This window comes from Schistosoma mansoni, chromosome 2 (genome assembly GCF_000237925.1).
Source record: "Schistosoma mansoni strain Puerto Rico chromosome 2, complete genome".
Lineage (NCBI taxonomy): Eukaryota > Metazoa > Platyhelminthes > Trematoda > Strigeidida > Schistosomatidae > Schistosoma > Schistosoma mansoni.
Window position 1 is genome coordinate 7,122,811 of NC_031496.1, and position 15,651 is coordinate 7,138,461.

Here is a 15,651-nt window from a genome sequence, read left to right on the forward strand (position 1 = left end):
AGCACGATGTTAACAAACACATCCTGTTTTAAAGAACATTAGTGAAGAGGGCTAACAGGAAAAATCATTTAATTTATCTGCTTCCATCGAACTCTATATTTAATAAAACATAAGGTCAGTGAAAATGAAGTATACCTATGACTGATATAGATATCTACCCAACCATTTTATTGTTCTTATTGGTAAGACAGTAAATATAAGCTCTAATAGTTTTGTTAAAAAGGTTTATGAAGACGTTACAAATAAACTGTTCAACTATAGATGGCCACAATGTAAATATCAAATTATAACCACTACAGTGTTCGTTGGTGAAATATTCATTCCATGTAAATTCAACTGTTAAGAATATTACAATCTCCACAAAACTCCTTACTGATATTTATATAATTGTTCTGCGTGGTAGATCATTGAGGCAAACAACTATAATTTATTATTTTGATTGTGAATGTCAGAAAAAATCCAGAGCCTACATTTTATTCAATCTGCGACTTATTATCAGATGAATGGATTTATATCCATGTTTTATATAGTTGAAATCATGAGTCAGTTGAAGCTATACCACCATGGAAAACCTGAAAGCACTGGACGGCTGTTTCGTCCTATTGTCCGACTCCTCAGAAGTGCGCATCCACGATCCCGCCTCGCGAGATTCGAACCCAGGACCTACCAGTCTCGTGCCAGAGCACTTAACCGATAGACCACTGAGCCGGCATCCAACGGTGTTAATGTCTAACCCCAACTTCCAGGGTTCCAATCTCACGAAGCGAGTAGGTTAGACTTTTGTTGTTATAGATGTTTCTCACACTAGGACTAAAAAGTTATGCAGCTACATTTGGTTTTCGATGTTTAAGTAGCTAAAATCAGTCCGTGATGTACTTTTGAAATTCAATAATCTCCACAAACTATTTGTAATCATTAAAGCTTCTGTTGTAGTGAACAGACAGAAATGAAAAAAAAGTATTGGAAGATCAAAACGAATATTATAAAACAATACATTGTTCAGAAATAGAGTTTCGATATGCTTTGTTGTCAGTCACTATAAAACTATGGTTAAGTAAACTAAAAGCAAATGTTGTCCATGATCAATATAATTAGCACTAAAGAAGCTAGTGGACTAACAGATAAATACAGAACTACATGAAGAAGCCTATCTTTTGAGAAAACTAATGGCCTTAAAGATTGATGACTCGATAATCTATCAGATGAATAACGAGAACTAGAATAAAGTAGACAAGAGATGTAATACATATTCTTTAAGCACCTTTAGGTATGAAATAACACTTAATAACCAAAGTGTTATTAGAATTTGATTAGTATAGAGGTCATATAATAAAGTAAATAAGAAATTGATCGAATCAACTAAAGGCTTTTTGTCCAAATTTCATCATAATTAAGAGTTAGTTTTTACTTCAGTAATTCTCCTAATATCAGTAGAAGACTTATTCAGACATAAATAAATCAAATAGTTTAAGTGATAGGAACGAATCGTAAATAGATGATATGTTTATGGATCATTTTAACAATCTAAGAGGAGAGTGGTGATATGATACAATACTTCACTAATTTTCGCCTACCAAACAATGTCCAGTTATTTTATGGTAAGTAGCACAACAAAACGTTTTTATCAACGTATGATAGGAATGAAGTTCAGAATTGACTAAAATGGTGTATTTATTCCTTGATGTATTTATTCCTTATCCTCTCTTAGATCTTGAGCAATGATACAATGTGCTCGAGTGATGAATATCCTTGAAATCAATTGATTAAAGTAAATTTGTAAACGAACAGATGCTGACTAAGTGATCGCCCCCAAATGCCCTGGTACGGCCGAGAGTGGGGAGAGTCTGCTCTCCCTCTCCAAATGCTCTCTCATGGCCACGCGAATATATAGCCTCTGCCACAAAAGTCCTACTCACTGCCTTCTCGTGCCACGGGTGTTGTTTACGAAATTGAGAGGACGAGAGCGAATGTCCGACACTTTAACCGGGTTGGTGGACATGGAGGGTCCACCTAGGGGAGTTGGAAAATTTGATTCCAAACCAACGGTGCACATGGGCTCCAGGATCCTGAAGGAACGAATGGCGTACGAACCTATTGTTGGTCACCGGCTACCATGGGAATGCATCTCCTCATGATGCTCCACTTCCTTGTGGATCAGACATTTAGGTCAAAGGCTCCGGGTGTGGCCCCCTAAGAAAACCAACTGCTTCAGTTTGGGCACCTGGGCAGTATCACAGCCCTCACACAAATCAAATGAGATTTGTGAGGCGCATATTTATCTAGTGCTTCTTTGTACCAATATCTAAGTGTTTAAGTAAAATAAAATAAAATAAAGACTAAGTGATCTCGAGGTTAAGCGTTCGCGCGCGAGACTGAAGGTCCTGAGTTCGAGTCCGGCGTGCAGGATCGTGGATGAGCACTGCTGAGGAGTCCCATGCTAGAACAAAACGACTGTCCAGTCCTTCCAGGTTTTCAATGGTGGTCTAGATTAGATTGACTCATGAACTTGAACTATTAAAATTACTACAACCTAAACAAATCCTCATTCTAATAAGACAAAAGAAGATAACAACTTAAAAGAACAGGTATTTTTGCTTTATCTAATGAAAGATAGATGACTGAAAGTAATTTGTATGTTTTTTCAACATACTTTATATTCTAGATTTCGTCAAAATTAAATTTTACTTCGATTAAACATGTATTTGGCAAAAAAGTTTATAACTTTCCTTCCTTACTTTGTATAGACTTACATACTAGACGGACAATAAAAACTAAAACTTGACACGAATACATCAGATTCAGATTTATATACTGCGTTTTGATTCACAATACGTGTGATATTTACGTACTAACTGCTCGAACCAAGTAAATAGAATGGTGTTCGAGTCTAATAATAGTCGATAAAAAGCTGACTGGATTAAATATTTAGTTAATATTCCCATATGATGACATACATATTACTGAGATGTTTAACACTAGCTTTTAAAAAATTACCAGATGGGGCTCTATGTTTCGAAATAATTAGTGGTAAGGAAGACTTACCTTCATATATTTTGGGAATTCATCAATTGATGATGGTAGGGTCATTAAAGACGATGATGAAAATAAAACTTCGAATGACGATGAACATGACAGTTCAATACGACGTTCATGAGATTCACTGTTTTGTAAACGTAAAACGCTTGATTCCGGTGATACTGACAAGATAAATGATGATGATAATAATTATGAATTATTTAACTTCAAAACTATTTAAAACGATTAATCCATTTGATAAATTTGGTTTACTCAAACGATCCATTTTTAGAAAGTCAACTTGCACAAGCAAGTATCATAGTTATTGCACACCTGAATAAAAGGGGGTTTGATAAAGGACCTATTTCATAGGGTTAATCGTAGTTTTACAAACAATGCATTCAGTGACGAAATGAAGTTACTGAACAAAACATTGACGGAGAGTGGTTATCTTATAAAATCCATAAATCGGTGGAAAGGTCACAATATAGTGAAACCCACTACATCTTTGGCGCAGTAAAAACATAGCTACATCACCCTATCGTTTACAGGTGAGTCAAATAGCCTTTTACTAAAAAAAAGCCTCAAATCAGTTATTAGCAAAACTTACTATGCAGCAAAGGTTATTATTATGGAAAAATCAAGGTCCATTCTTTACCGAAAACATAAACGGAATGTAAACAATTGAGTCACATCACACTGTGTTTACCAATTTATATGTGGGTGACCACACATACATGGGAAGGAGCAGTCGTGATTTGTAAATTAGGGTAACTGAGTATAAATAAGCATAAATAAAATTAAATAGCACAATAAGAGTAGATTGTAAACACCCATCGTCCTCTACTGCTAAACACTGCTAAAACAGGTTATAAGACTGATCTAGATCCGGCTTTGTAGTTTTGTACAAAAGTGTTCAAGGACGTATACTAATGTTTACTGATACCTTAGTCATACGAGAAATTTAAAACCACTTTATTTGCTAAAAAACAATTTCTTCTCACTTCAAACTCACCCTGGTAACATTGTTTTATTATCCAGCCTGGTGAGTTTCACAGTATTTTCTTTATTAACTTTCTTTCCTCTTACCTTCCGTTTGTCTAGTGTACTTTTTAATTTTTCATACATAAATGTTCTTAACAAGTATATGTGTAATAAGACTGTTCGAAATATATTCCGCTAATATATTACACAGTTCTGATAATCTTCGTCTTTTTGTTGGACTATCTAAATTTATAACTATTATTTAAAACATGAAAGATAAGTACACATATGAGATGAAAAACAATCGGATTAACGTATGAGAAAATTAGAACACTCGAGTGGCTAGGGATAGCTAAACTAATGCCATATTTATGGTGAAAGAAAATATTTGTACACAAAACTAACCCGTTGATAACACGTTTACATTCTCATTCTCATTAGAAACTTTCATATTTGATTTATGAATGTACTGATATGTATTCCATAATGATTGACTGGTTTGCATAAATGAATTTAATGACACCCAATCGAAATAACACAACAGTATATCAATCTATATAGAATAATTGTGTAAAACAAAGATAAGATATAAGACAATGAGATATGAGATATTGTGTAAAGGAAACCAACATACAAAGTAAATAAAAAGAACAAAAGAAATGGAATTAGATTGAGTCGAATGCTTCTCTGAGGATAATCTAATCAAGTATACTTTAAGTTGTTTGTAAGCAGATAAGATTAGCTAGTGAAGTTATGTATCTTGATTATTGCTTAAACGAGACAAAACCGACAATTATGACTTAAGTTCAAAGGTTAAGAATTTTGAGATCTAATATCGAAAATTACTAACATTTTACATAAAACTATTCACAATTAATTCAATTTGATGACTTACGAATGTAATGTGGATAATGTTCACCAAAGAATTAGAATTTATCATGACAATTAGGTCATGAACTCTAGTCACAAGCGCTTTATGCCTTCACATTTTGTTTCATATGAACAATCAGAGGATTGATGTGTTGATATTAATATATTAAATTGGCCAAGTTTAAGACAGAGTACATCATTTAACAAAACTGTAACATGTGAATCAAGGAGTGTTGTCTATCATATAAAATCAAATCAAATCGTTAATGTTGGAGCTGACATGTATGAAGTGTTAACTTGAATCAGTTTACAAGTGAAATAAAATCGTAAGATAAATTATCAGAATATATATAGTTATAGAAGGGGTTTTGTGGAGATTTAGTATTTATCATAGTTGAAAGCGTGAGTCCCATAATAGGACGAAACCGCCGTCCAGTGTTTCCAGGTTTTCCATGGTGGTCTAGCTTCAATTGACTCACGCTTTCAACTATGATATATATAGTTGACATATGGTTGGATAGAACAATGGGATTACAAATCAGAAATTACGTAATATGTAAAATAATATGAATTAGGTCAGATATAGTAAATAGGGGTGGATGCTGAATAAATTTCTCTAAAAGGTTAGCAAGTGTGATATTAATAATAATAATAATAATAATAATAATAATAATAATGACTGGTAAGATGTGTAGATAAAATATGTTTAGGATATAAAAGTGAACATTAATCAAATTAATGTCATCATATCATAAAATTGATTATTAACAAGTTGACCCTGAAGTTGGCCAGGGTAAAAGGAGCGGCTGGACATATTTCTTTTGGATGCAAAGCTCAGGCTTTTTGATCCGAATAGCAATTGCCTCAGCCGTCTGAAGGATTCTCAGTCTTACGGAATTAGGTAGACTGCTGTTAACACGATATATTATTGTGAAAGATTGCTCAATGTTGGCTCTATGTCCTGTCTGAACTAAATGAGCTAAAATAGAGTTGTTAACCGTTTTGACTACACCTTTGCTTAACCACACTGGGAGATGCTCACGAGCCCGAGTATACAAATTCCTAGAACATCTGTCTATATAACTTGCCCCACAGGAGCAGTTGAATTGATAGATACAGAAAGAAGTGGCTAGTCTAGGCAATTTATCTTTCAACATCGGCGTGATCATTGGACGTGTGGAAAACATTAGTTGTAGTTTACCTGCATTAAAAGTCCTTTCGATTGATCTTCTTAGCTTCAGTCTTAACATTTCACTAGGTGCGTCGCCTCTGAACTGTAGACGTATATACAGAGGCTTTTTATTCACAATTAAACATTCTTTATGATCTCTTTTACTAGCCATGTTTTTATTTATAAATTTCTCTGGGTATCCATTTTCTCTCAGGGTCGTGTATAATGCTTTTGTTTCATCTTCGACTGTATCTCCAGAGCATATGGTCTTGATTCTATAGTATAATGTCTTAATTAGGTTCCTTTTGTACTGTAGAGGAACAAAACTAATAAAGTTTGTGTACTGACCCGTCCACGATATTTTCCTGTTTATCCTTAATGAACCGTCTTTTCTCCTTGTAAGTAGAACATCTAGAAAAGCTATTCTACCTCCAATTTCCTCCTCACATGTGAATTTTATAGACGGATGAGCTGTATTGAATAGCTGAAGTGTCTCCATTGAGTCAGTATAGTTGTTACATAGGATGAACGTGTCGTCCATATATCGGCAGTAAAGTGAAAACTTTTCAATCTGTTGTGTCAGTGGGCCGTTTTCTAGTTTCGCGAGAAAAGTATCAGCCAATATGGGACCTAGGGGGAACCCATCGCGACACCATCTAATGATCACCAAAAATTTCAGAAATTGAGTAACCAAAAAGATGTCAATAATAAGATAGAAAATGAACTGACCAGATCTTTAAAAAAGCTCAGAGATCAACAGATAATTTCACCAGACATATATGAATCAATCAAGCCGACAGGTACTCATTTACCTAGGTTATACGGACTACCGAAGGTACATAAACCGGATATCCCATTGAGACCAATTTTAGACATGTACGATTCTCCTTACCATACGGTAGCAAAGTGGTTAGTAACCGTTTTAAAACCACTTCACAAACAACTAGTAAAGCACAGTATTAAGAATGTATTCCAATTCGTTGAGAAGATTAAAAACATAAACACGAAAGGCCTTAAGATGATGTCCTTTGACGTAACGTCATTGTTCACAAATGTCCCACTTAGAGAGACTATAGAATATATTTGTGAACAACTTAGAGAACAAGAAGTAGTAACTACAATCCCTGTGGAGACCATCAAAGAATTACTACTAAAATGTACTATGAATGTACATTTCAAATTCAATAGTGGAATCTACAGACAAATAGATGGTGTCGCGGTGGGTTCCCCCTAGGTCCCATATTGGCTGATACTTTTCTCGCGAAACTAGAAAACGGCCCACTGACACAACAGATTGAAAAGTTTTCACTTTACTGCCGATATATGGACGACACGTTCATCCTATGTAACAACTATACTGACTCAATGGAGACACTTCAGCTATTCAATACAGCTCATCCGTCTATAAAATTCACATGTGAGGAGGAAATTGGAGGTAGAATAGCTTTTCTAGATGTTCTACTTACAAGGAGAAAAGACGGTTCATTAAGGATAAACAGGAAAATATCGTGGACGGGTCAGTACACAAACTTTATTAGTTTTGTTCCTCTACAGTACAAAAGGAACCTAATTAAGACATTATACTATAGAATCAAGACCATATGCTCTGGAGATACAGTCGAAGATGAAACAAAAGCATTATACACGACCCTGAGAGAAAATGGATACCCAGAGAAATTTATAAATAAAAACATGGCTAGTAAAAGAGATCATAAAGAATGTTTAATTGTGAATAAAAAGCCTCTGTATATACGTCTACAATTCAGAGGCGACGCACCTAGTGAAATGTTAAGACTGAAGCTAAGAAGATCAATCGAAAGGACTTTTAATGCAGGTAAACTACAACTAATGTTTTCCACACGTCCAATGATCACGCCGATGTTGAAAGATAAATTGCCTAGACTAGCCACTTCTTTCTGTATCTATCAATTCAACTGCTCCTGTGGGGCAAGTTATATAGACAGATGTTCTAGGAATTTGTATACTCGGGCTCGTGAGCATCTCCCAGTGTGGTTAAGCAAAGGTGTAGTCAAAACGGTTAACAACTCTATTTTAGCTCATTTAGTTCAGACAGGACATAGAGCCAACATTGAGCAATCTTTCACAATAATATATCGTGTTAACAGCAGTCTACCTAATTCCGTAAGACTGAGAATCCTTCAGACGGCTGAGGCAATTGCTATTCGGATCAAAAAGCCTGAGCTTTGCATCCAAAAGAAATATGTCCAGCCGCTCCTTTTACCCTGGCCAACTTCAGGGTCAACTTGTTAATAATCAATTTTATGATATGATGACATTAATTTGATTAATGTTCACTTTTATATCCTAAACATATTTTATCTACACATCTTACCAGTCATTATTATTATTATTATTATTATTAATATCACACTTGCTAACCTTTTAGAGAAATTTATTCAGCATCCACCCCTATTTACTATATCTGACCTAATTCATATTATTTTACATATTACGTAATTTCTGATTTGTAATCCCATTGTTCTATCCAACCATATGTCAACTATATTTATTCTGATCATTTATCTTACGATTTAATTTGACTTATGAACTGATCCAAGTTAACTCTTGACATTAGTCAGCTTCAACATTAACGATTCGATTTGATTTTATATGATAAACAACACTCCTTGATTCACATGTTACAGTTTTGTTAAATGATGTACTCTGTCTTAAACTTGGCCAATTTTTTATGGATTATTAATTTGGATTTGATCATTGTAGAACCTGATGAGAAATTTATTGAAAAGAATATTCTTCGTTCATATAATTGTGTTTCAATATGATGGGAATTTTTCAGCGATTAATATATTAGTTTGACTTTCTTAAACCATTGTGTCAGTCCACTTCAAAATTAATCAGCCTAACGAATTGAATTGAAGTTTTAGAATTTTGTTATTCTTAATTAACTCTCCTAATTTTAGTATTGTACGTTTAACATCAACGGTAAATTTCTAATTCAGTGGTTGTTTCAGGTGTGAAAAATAATTTAAAGATTATCCATAAGTAACGCTTAGTTTTTATGCAGTGTTACCACTTGTGTCTGGTGATTGTATCACAATATATAATTCAACAGACCAGTACAGTCGATTTCGTAAAGAGGGGAACAGATTATTAAGACTTTTGATTTTCAGTTGCCTGACTCTGAATGAAAGAAAATTACACTTGAATCACTATAAATTTCCGCGTCTGATCATACATTTAAAATAAAATAACGTCTAACAGACAAATGAAACTGTTTTTCTTCCAATTCTCCGCCTGTAAATGCTACATTGACATGGTGATCGGACTAACATATCGCGATAATTCAACCGAGCTATACTGGCTGAAACGCATGCCTCGTTAGGTTTTACCATGCCGACCAAGCCGGTTGGAGAACGGTAAGACTAAAAAAAGTATATTAAAGTCTGAAAGGCGAAGTCGCACTGCTGACGGTAGAAGACTGTGATAGCAGTAAGGTGTTCTCCTTGGACAACAAGCAACTGCAGTGGTGCTGTTTTCTTATAACGGGAGAAAGGGGTTAGAAGAAGTTGATCCTAAAAGAATCACACCTCGACTTACCCCATGGATTCCAGTCTACGGCGATAAGGCCTTTTCTGAAGTGCGAAGCTAACATATCAAAAATCTCTCATAGAAAAACCGTACGCGACTGATCTCAAGCACTTATACCTTGAGCTCTTCGGTCACAGTCAAAAGGTCGCTAAGACCACCACTGATTCAGCTTCTTTTCAAGCCGCACAAGAAGAGATATCCTTCCACGGTATGGGGAGCCAGGAAGTGACAAGCACCCTTATTCCTCTATCAGCCCAAGAAATCATTTTACTGACGATCGAACCCCTCTTTCACCTCTTATTAATTCTCTCGTCCGCATGATCAACCTTCCTCGCATACCTTCATCACCACGCGCCACCAATACCAATGATCTGAGTTCACGAAATGTTACCCCTAGTCCCTTGAAAGCACATGTGTGAGGTTCTAATGTTCGAACCTTGTATCAGACAAGACAGTTGGCTTCGTTAGCTAGGACTCTAGAATCTTGCGCCATCGATGTATGCCGAGTACAGGCTCTCTACTCAAATACTACTGGCCGATTCAGAGCTTATGATGAACTGTCGTAGGCATTGGTTACTTCATGTAGTGTCCATCAGGGTTGTCCGCTTTCTCCACTTTTACCTAACTTCATCATAGACATGCTTCCAGAGATAACACTTTCATCGTCTGACTTTCCAGGGACTGATCTCATACCAGGAAATTCAATTTCTGATAGTATAGTGCTGTTTGGTGAAGACGCCGACAAAATACAGTCTTCTGAGTATACTGCTTTCAAGACATCATTAATATTGGTTTACACTATTCCACTAATTGAACAATGGTCAATAACATTCTCAAACATTTATTGCCCAAATTTGATATATAGCTTACGGACTAATGAAAGCAGTTTTATACAAGAAACATAAAGAAATATAACTGTTAGACATCTTAAATTAGGAATTATCACGAAGAACGATATTCTGTAAGAAAATAATATTATTACATTAGATAAAAACTAGCCTATTAAAATAAAGAAAAACTGGTAGGACGACAGAAAACAAAGTCATCTGTAGTGGGAGTTACTCACCACAGACCGTTGATAACCTGGATCCAATAAATGCGAGAGCTTCGAATTGGATTTAATATCATTTACATTTAGAAATGGACTACGTGATAATAATACATCGGACTGGCATAAAAAATCAATAAGACAGTTGAAATCACTGAAATTACGAAAAAAGAAGCAAATATTTAACAAGAACAATTTCAAAAAATATTGGTTGATCATTGAGTTGTTAAACGACATGATATCGCCTTGTCCATTACTGCTTATTAGATCCTGTCGATCATTTGGCTGCTAATTTAATGACTGGAATAAAAGGGCGAACATTATTTTATGTCATGTGGTTAGTGGTAAGCAAAAAAACCGTGTCTAAGCTTGATGGTGACTGACACATCAATCATGAACGTATACATCAGTCATATATAGGGATAATGTTCCATATGAGATTCAAAATCTCAACACTCAGTGTCACAGTTAAAGACCTTATTCCTGAGTTGTTTAGGTAGAGACTGACCTGTAGGATTGAACCTTCCATATAATAGTTGATAACTTCATTGCGATAAATGTTATGTTCAGTAGTTTCTCGGTGCTTATCGAGTTCTGTTGACTGAATTGTAACGTATTCGTCAAACTAAGTAATTTGACCATGTGTAGGATAAGATCGAATACCATTGGGATCATTAATTACCTCAAGATTGCAGATTCACCATGGTGACGAGTGTCAAATAGGATTAAATCTTCAATCAGGTCTGACTGAATACTGGCTTTAAATATCATCAGTTAAAAAGCTTCTTGTCAAATAATTTATGACGCAATTAACCGATTAGTGATTAATAATATGTGGCTAGTAGTACACAGACACATATGGAAAGGAATTCCGCAGATAAATCTGTATTCCAAAGTATAACGGATGGTAATATGACGGATATATATTCCATGTCAAATTATGTGATCGACAAACTAATTCTCTGAAGCATTAAACAGTTATTGATAGACGAGTTTAACAAGTTACAGTGTTTCAGTTTATCGCTTTTTGAATAACTATTGAAGTATTTTCATCTATCCGTAATGGACTAAGACAATGAATTACAGATTAGCGTGGTGGAATTGTACTATTACACTGTTAAAAATAATTCTTGGTAAAATGGACAGTATGATGCAAAATCTCCTAGAGTGAAAACAACTCTCTTAAGATCTATTGATTTACCCTATTCATCTCTACGATTGGGAACGATTCTAACTAATACCATTTGAAGTCTGCAACCAATGATTACGGTTATCACGCGAACCTCAACCATGTAGTTTTGATCTACCCACACAACTCAAAGCAACAACCAGTGGCTTCATGAACTGATGTTACATCTTGGTGTTATGGTTCCTAGCTTTGCCCCAAATAACTCATTTATCAGCTGACGTCCATCCATAGAGGTAGGTAGGATTTAGAGATGTGTATTTTTTGTAAAGAAGACTAACAATGAAATGAAGAATATGCATTTCATCTTGTGTGAAGTGATCCGTTTCGAAAGCCAATTTATTGACAAATTTAATTCTAAATAATTAGGAACGTGAAAATATCAACCTGTACAGATAGTTGGAAGTCAGTTTTTGTATATATTATTAGTTCAGATATACGGAATTCATATTTTCATCAATGTATTTAGTAATCATCTGTTAATAACGCAGAACTACTTCAGTTTGAAAAAAATGTTAACCAACTATAAATAAAAAACTTACTGTGTAAACGAAGGTTTATTTGAATGACAGTGACTATTTGTTGATGAATACAATCTAATTTTTTGTATAATCAATTGAAATAATGATTGTTGATAATCTTGTTTGTTTAGTGGTGATGATGATGATGGCGACGATGATAATGAAGATGGTGAAGATGACGATAATGGTAGATATGATGAGTGTTCAGTGTGTATGAATAATGAGGCTGGTAAACAACGCAACAGCAAGAAACCAGGTGTAAATGAACTGAAATTAGAATGTAAACATAGTTGATACACACATTAAAGAGAAAAAGAGGTTAAAATAAGTGGAACAGGGTTAAACAGATAAGTAATCAAACCATACGATTATTTACAATAACAATTATTATAAGCTTTCTTTAAATGAATGGTTTATTACAGGAACCATATAACACAGATTAAAGAGGTTTAAGGTTACTGACAACAATTCGATTCAATTTGCTGTTGTCAATGTACAACAAATAAACATGGAGCAGAGATCATTTTTCACGAATTGGAAAGGTAAGTTAGAGATCGATAACTACATAGTTTGTTGAATCGCATTACAGAAATCTATGATACAACAGAATGTCATGTACATGTTTGCTTGAAGTGGATGAACATCTATAAAATGGACTACTTAAAGGAAATGTTCACCATAGTATACGTATCTAGACAAACTGGTTAGTGATTTTTAATTAATTATCTAGGTATTGAAGGGGGGATGGGCCTGTATTCTATATACATGATATTTAATGAAATCCTTGGTTTTGGTTGCATATTTTTGTAAATATACTTTTTTTAACAGTTATGAACGAAAGCAGATATTAGTCGAGTAAATGGTGAACTGTTTTTTGAAGTCAACATCCTCTTTTCCACTAAAAAATGGAAGCATAAATTGAGACAATGGTTATCTATTAGAAGCGTTACTGTTATTATAACCTGGTACAGACAGAAAAATGAATTCATTTAGAGAATGAAATACAATTCTACGCTCTTCCGATAAGATTACTTGAATGAAAGATTCAGTCACTATAACAAGGGATACTTATCTATACGCAAACTTAGCAACTACACACGACAATACACATCATTATACATACAATTAGCGAAAATATTCATTTGTTTATTATGTATCGTGGAAATTACCATTTAGACATTTGGTAAAAAGAAGGCGACCAGAGTGAAGAAGTTTCTTTTATCATGGCTCTACACATAAATATACTAGTGTAGAGCCCTGATGAAAAAATAATTAAAATGAAATTTCCTCGCTCTTATAGTTCTTTTTCCCAAATTTTTATTATGTGATGGATCCCATTAGAAAGAAGTTATGGACAGATTTTAAGATTCATCAAAACTATCTATTATCAATCATTGATGAGTCTAGGGGAATATAAGCATCCATATAACTTACGAATCGGTGAGCAGTATTTGTGGTGTAGTGTATAAAAGTTTAAATAATACTTCATACAAGTAATCCTTAAAAGTAATTTAAGAGCTAAAATTATTTCGTTAAGCGAATTTAGATGGGAATGACCATCTTATTGTTTAATACAAAAAATTACAGAATATCATGTTAAAATATGAGAACCATACACTGAATACTTCATTTGCAAATTTCAATCATTTGTCCTTCACATTTCGTATGATTCTTCCAGCTCACAATTCGTTTCTATTCTCTTCAACTCGATCTTCTTAGCCTTCTGCTGTCAGGTTTTCCACTTCCGATTGGTGTTACATACTACTTATTTCGACAAACACAAGTAGCATACACCACAAAAGTATCAGGAACAACAGTGGTCGATACTAATTTTCTGATTTCCCTACTGAATTCTATAACACTTTTTATACTGACATGTGACAGTTAATTGTTAATGATATAGAACTGATTTTTTCTTTCCATTTTATTGATTTGACTTCCAAACTACTATTGAGTGTAGACATATGCAAACATTGGTTAATAATATAACTGTCTGATACAATTTGGTGACCCATGAATCACTAGTTGGTATCGATTCATAGTGAAAGTTGTCTTCGGAAAATAAGTATATATCGACATATATTTTTGGTGATTGGAGGTAATCGGCAGATACGCCCCTGTTGTTCAACTAGCATGAGACACAGGTTAAACAAGGTTTCCTGTCAATAACCTCCAACCACTTAACACCAAAACATAATGTATGATATATTGAGTCAGTTAGGTGAGTGGTCACATTGCAGTAACTTGATCAATAGAATTCGATCAGCACATAAAGGATTAAAAAATCACCACAGTGATCACTATTCTGTATTTAGTCACTAGAGTATACGTTGGGAACAAGAGATAGATACATAAACAAATGAATTAAATAATTATGACGAAGTCAGCTGACTAATTATTTGATCACACAAAAAGCATAACTTTCAACAAAATAATATTGATCACAGATAGACAATAGATGATTATTCTTATGGATGTGTGTATACATACCGGAATTGAACTATTAGAAATATACATCCATATCAGCTAATTACACAAACAATTTTTATACATGGTTCGAGAGAGAGAGAAAGAGAAAGACACTTTATTATACTGCTGAATGTTTCATTTTAGGGAAGTCGAATATGACGAAATTGACCTAAAAATTGCAATACACATATTAATCATGTGCCAGTACTTTTTTTTTTGAAAACCTTAAGATTCACAAGAACAGAATCGATGGGTTGGTAAAATGCGAATATATTTGTTTAACCATCCCATTTCTAAACAAATAGTAAAATCATAAAAGATGGTTTTCCTCATTTGAATGAAGAATATTAAAAGTAGGAAAATATTAGTATAAGAGGCGTATGGCGAAGAATTTTTATAGTTTACATGTTACAGGTTAGACAACCATAAAAAATCAGAAAGTAATGAACAACTGTTGACGGGTGGTTATGTAATATCACAAAGTGATAAGAGTTAGAAAGGCAAACCATTGGATGCCTATTTAACGGTCTAAAGGTTAGGCGTTCGCCATGAGACCTGGAGGTCCCAGGTTCGATCCTTGGATACAAGATCGGAGATGCGCACTGTTGAGAAGTCCCTTACTAAAATGAAACAACTGTTCAAAGCTCTCTGATTTTTTGACGGTTCCTTAACTAGGATAAGTCCATTATCTAAACTGCAAAACAGAAAAATTAACAGAACCAAATACACAAGATGGGCACACTGATAGCTTTTAAATTACAAGCTACTGTTTTCCTATTCAAGTAATTGCATTCGGTGAATTGTTATAACATTTTCA

General features: G+C 34.3%; 1 protein-coding gene across 1 annotated transcript in view; it reads right to left on the reverse strand.

Annotated features, from left to right (window-relative positions):
* The window catches only part of Smp_212160 (hypothetical protein), a gene marked incomplete at both ends in the record, with an annotated part of 52,422 nt that overhangs the window by 24,928 nt on the left and 11,843 nt on the right, over positions 1–15,651 (reverse strand). The window contains 5 exons of the mRNA XM_018795511.1: positions 2,854–2,887; positions 3,043–3,197; positions 4,405–4,552; positions 10,677–10,812; positions 12,387–12,632. Coding sequence (XP_018649816.1) covers positions 2,854–2,887; positions 3,043–3,197; positions 4,405–4,552; positions 10,677–10,812; positions 12,387–12,632 — 719 coding nt within the window. The remainder of the gene's footprint in view (positions 1–2,853; positions 2,888–3,042; positions 3,198–4,404; positions 4,553–10,676; positions 10,813–12,386; positions 12,633–15,651) is intronic.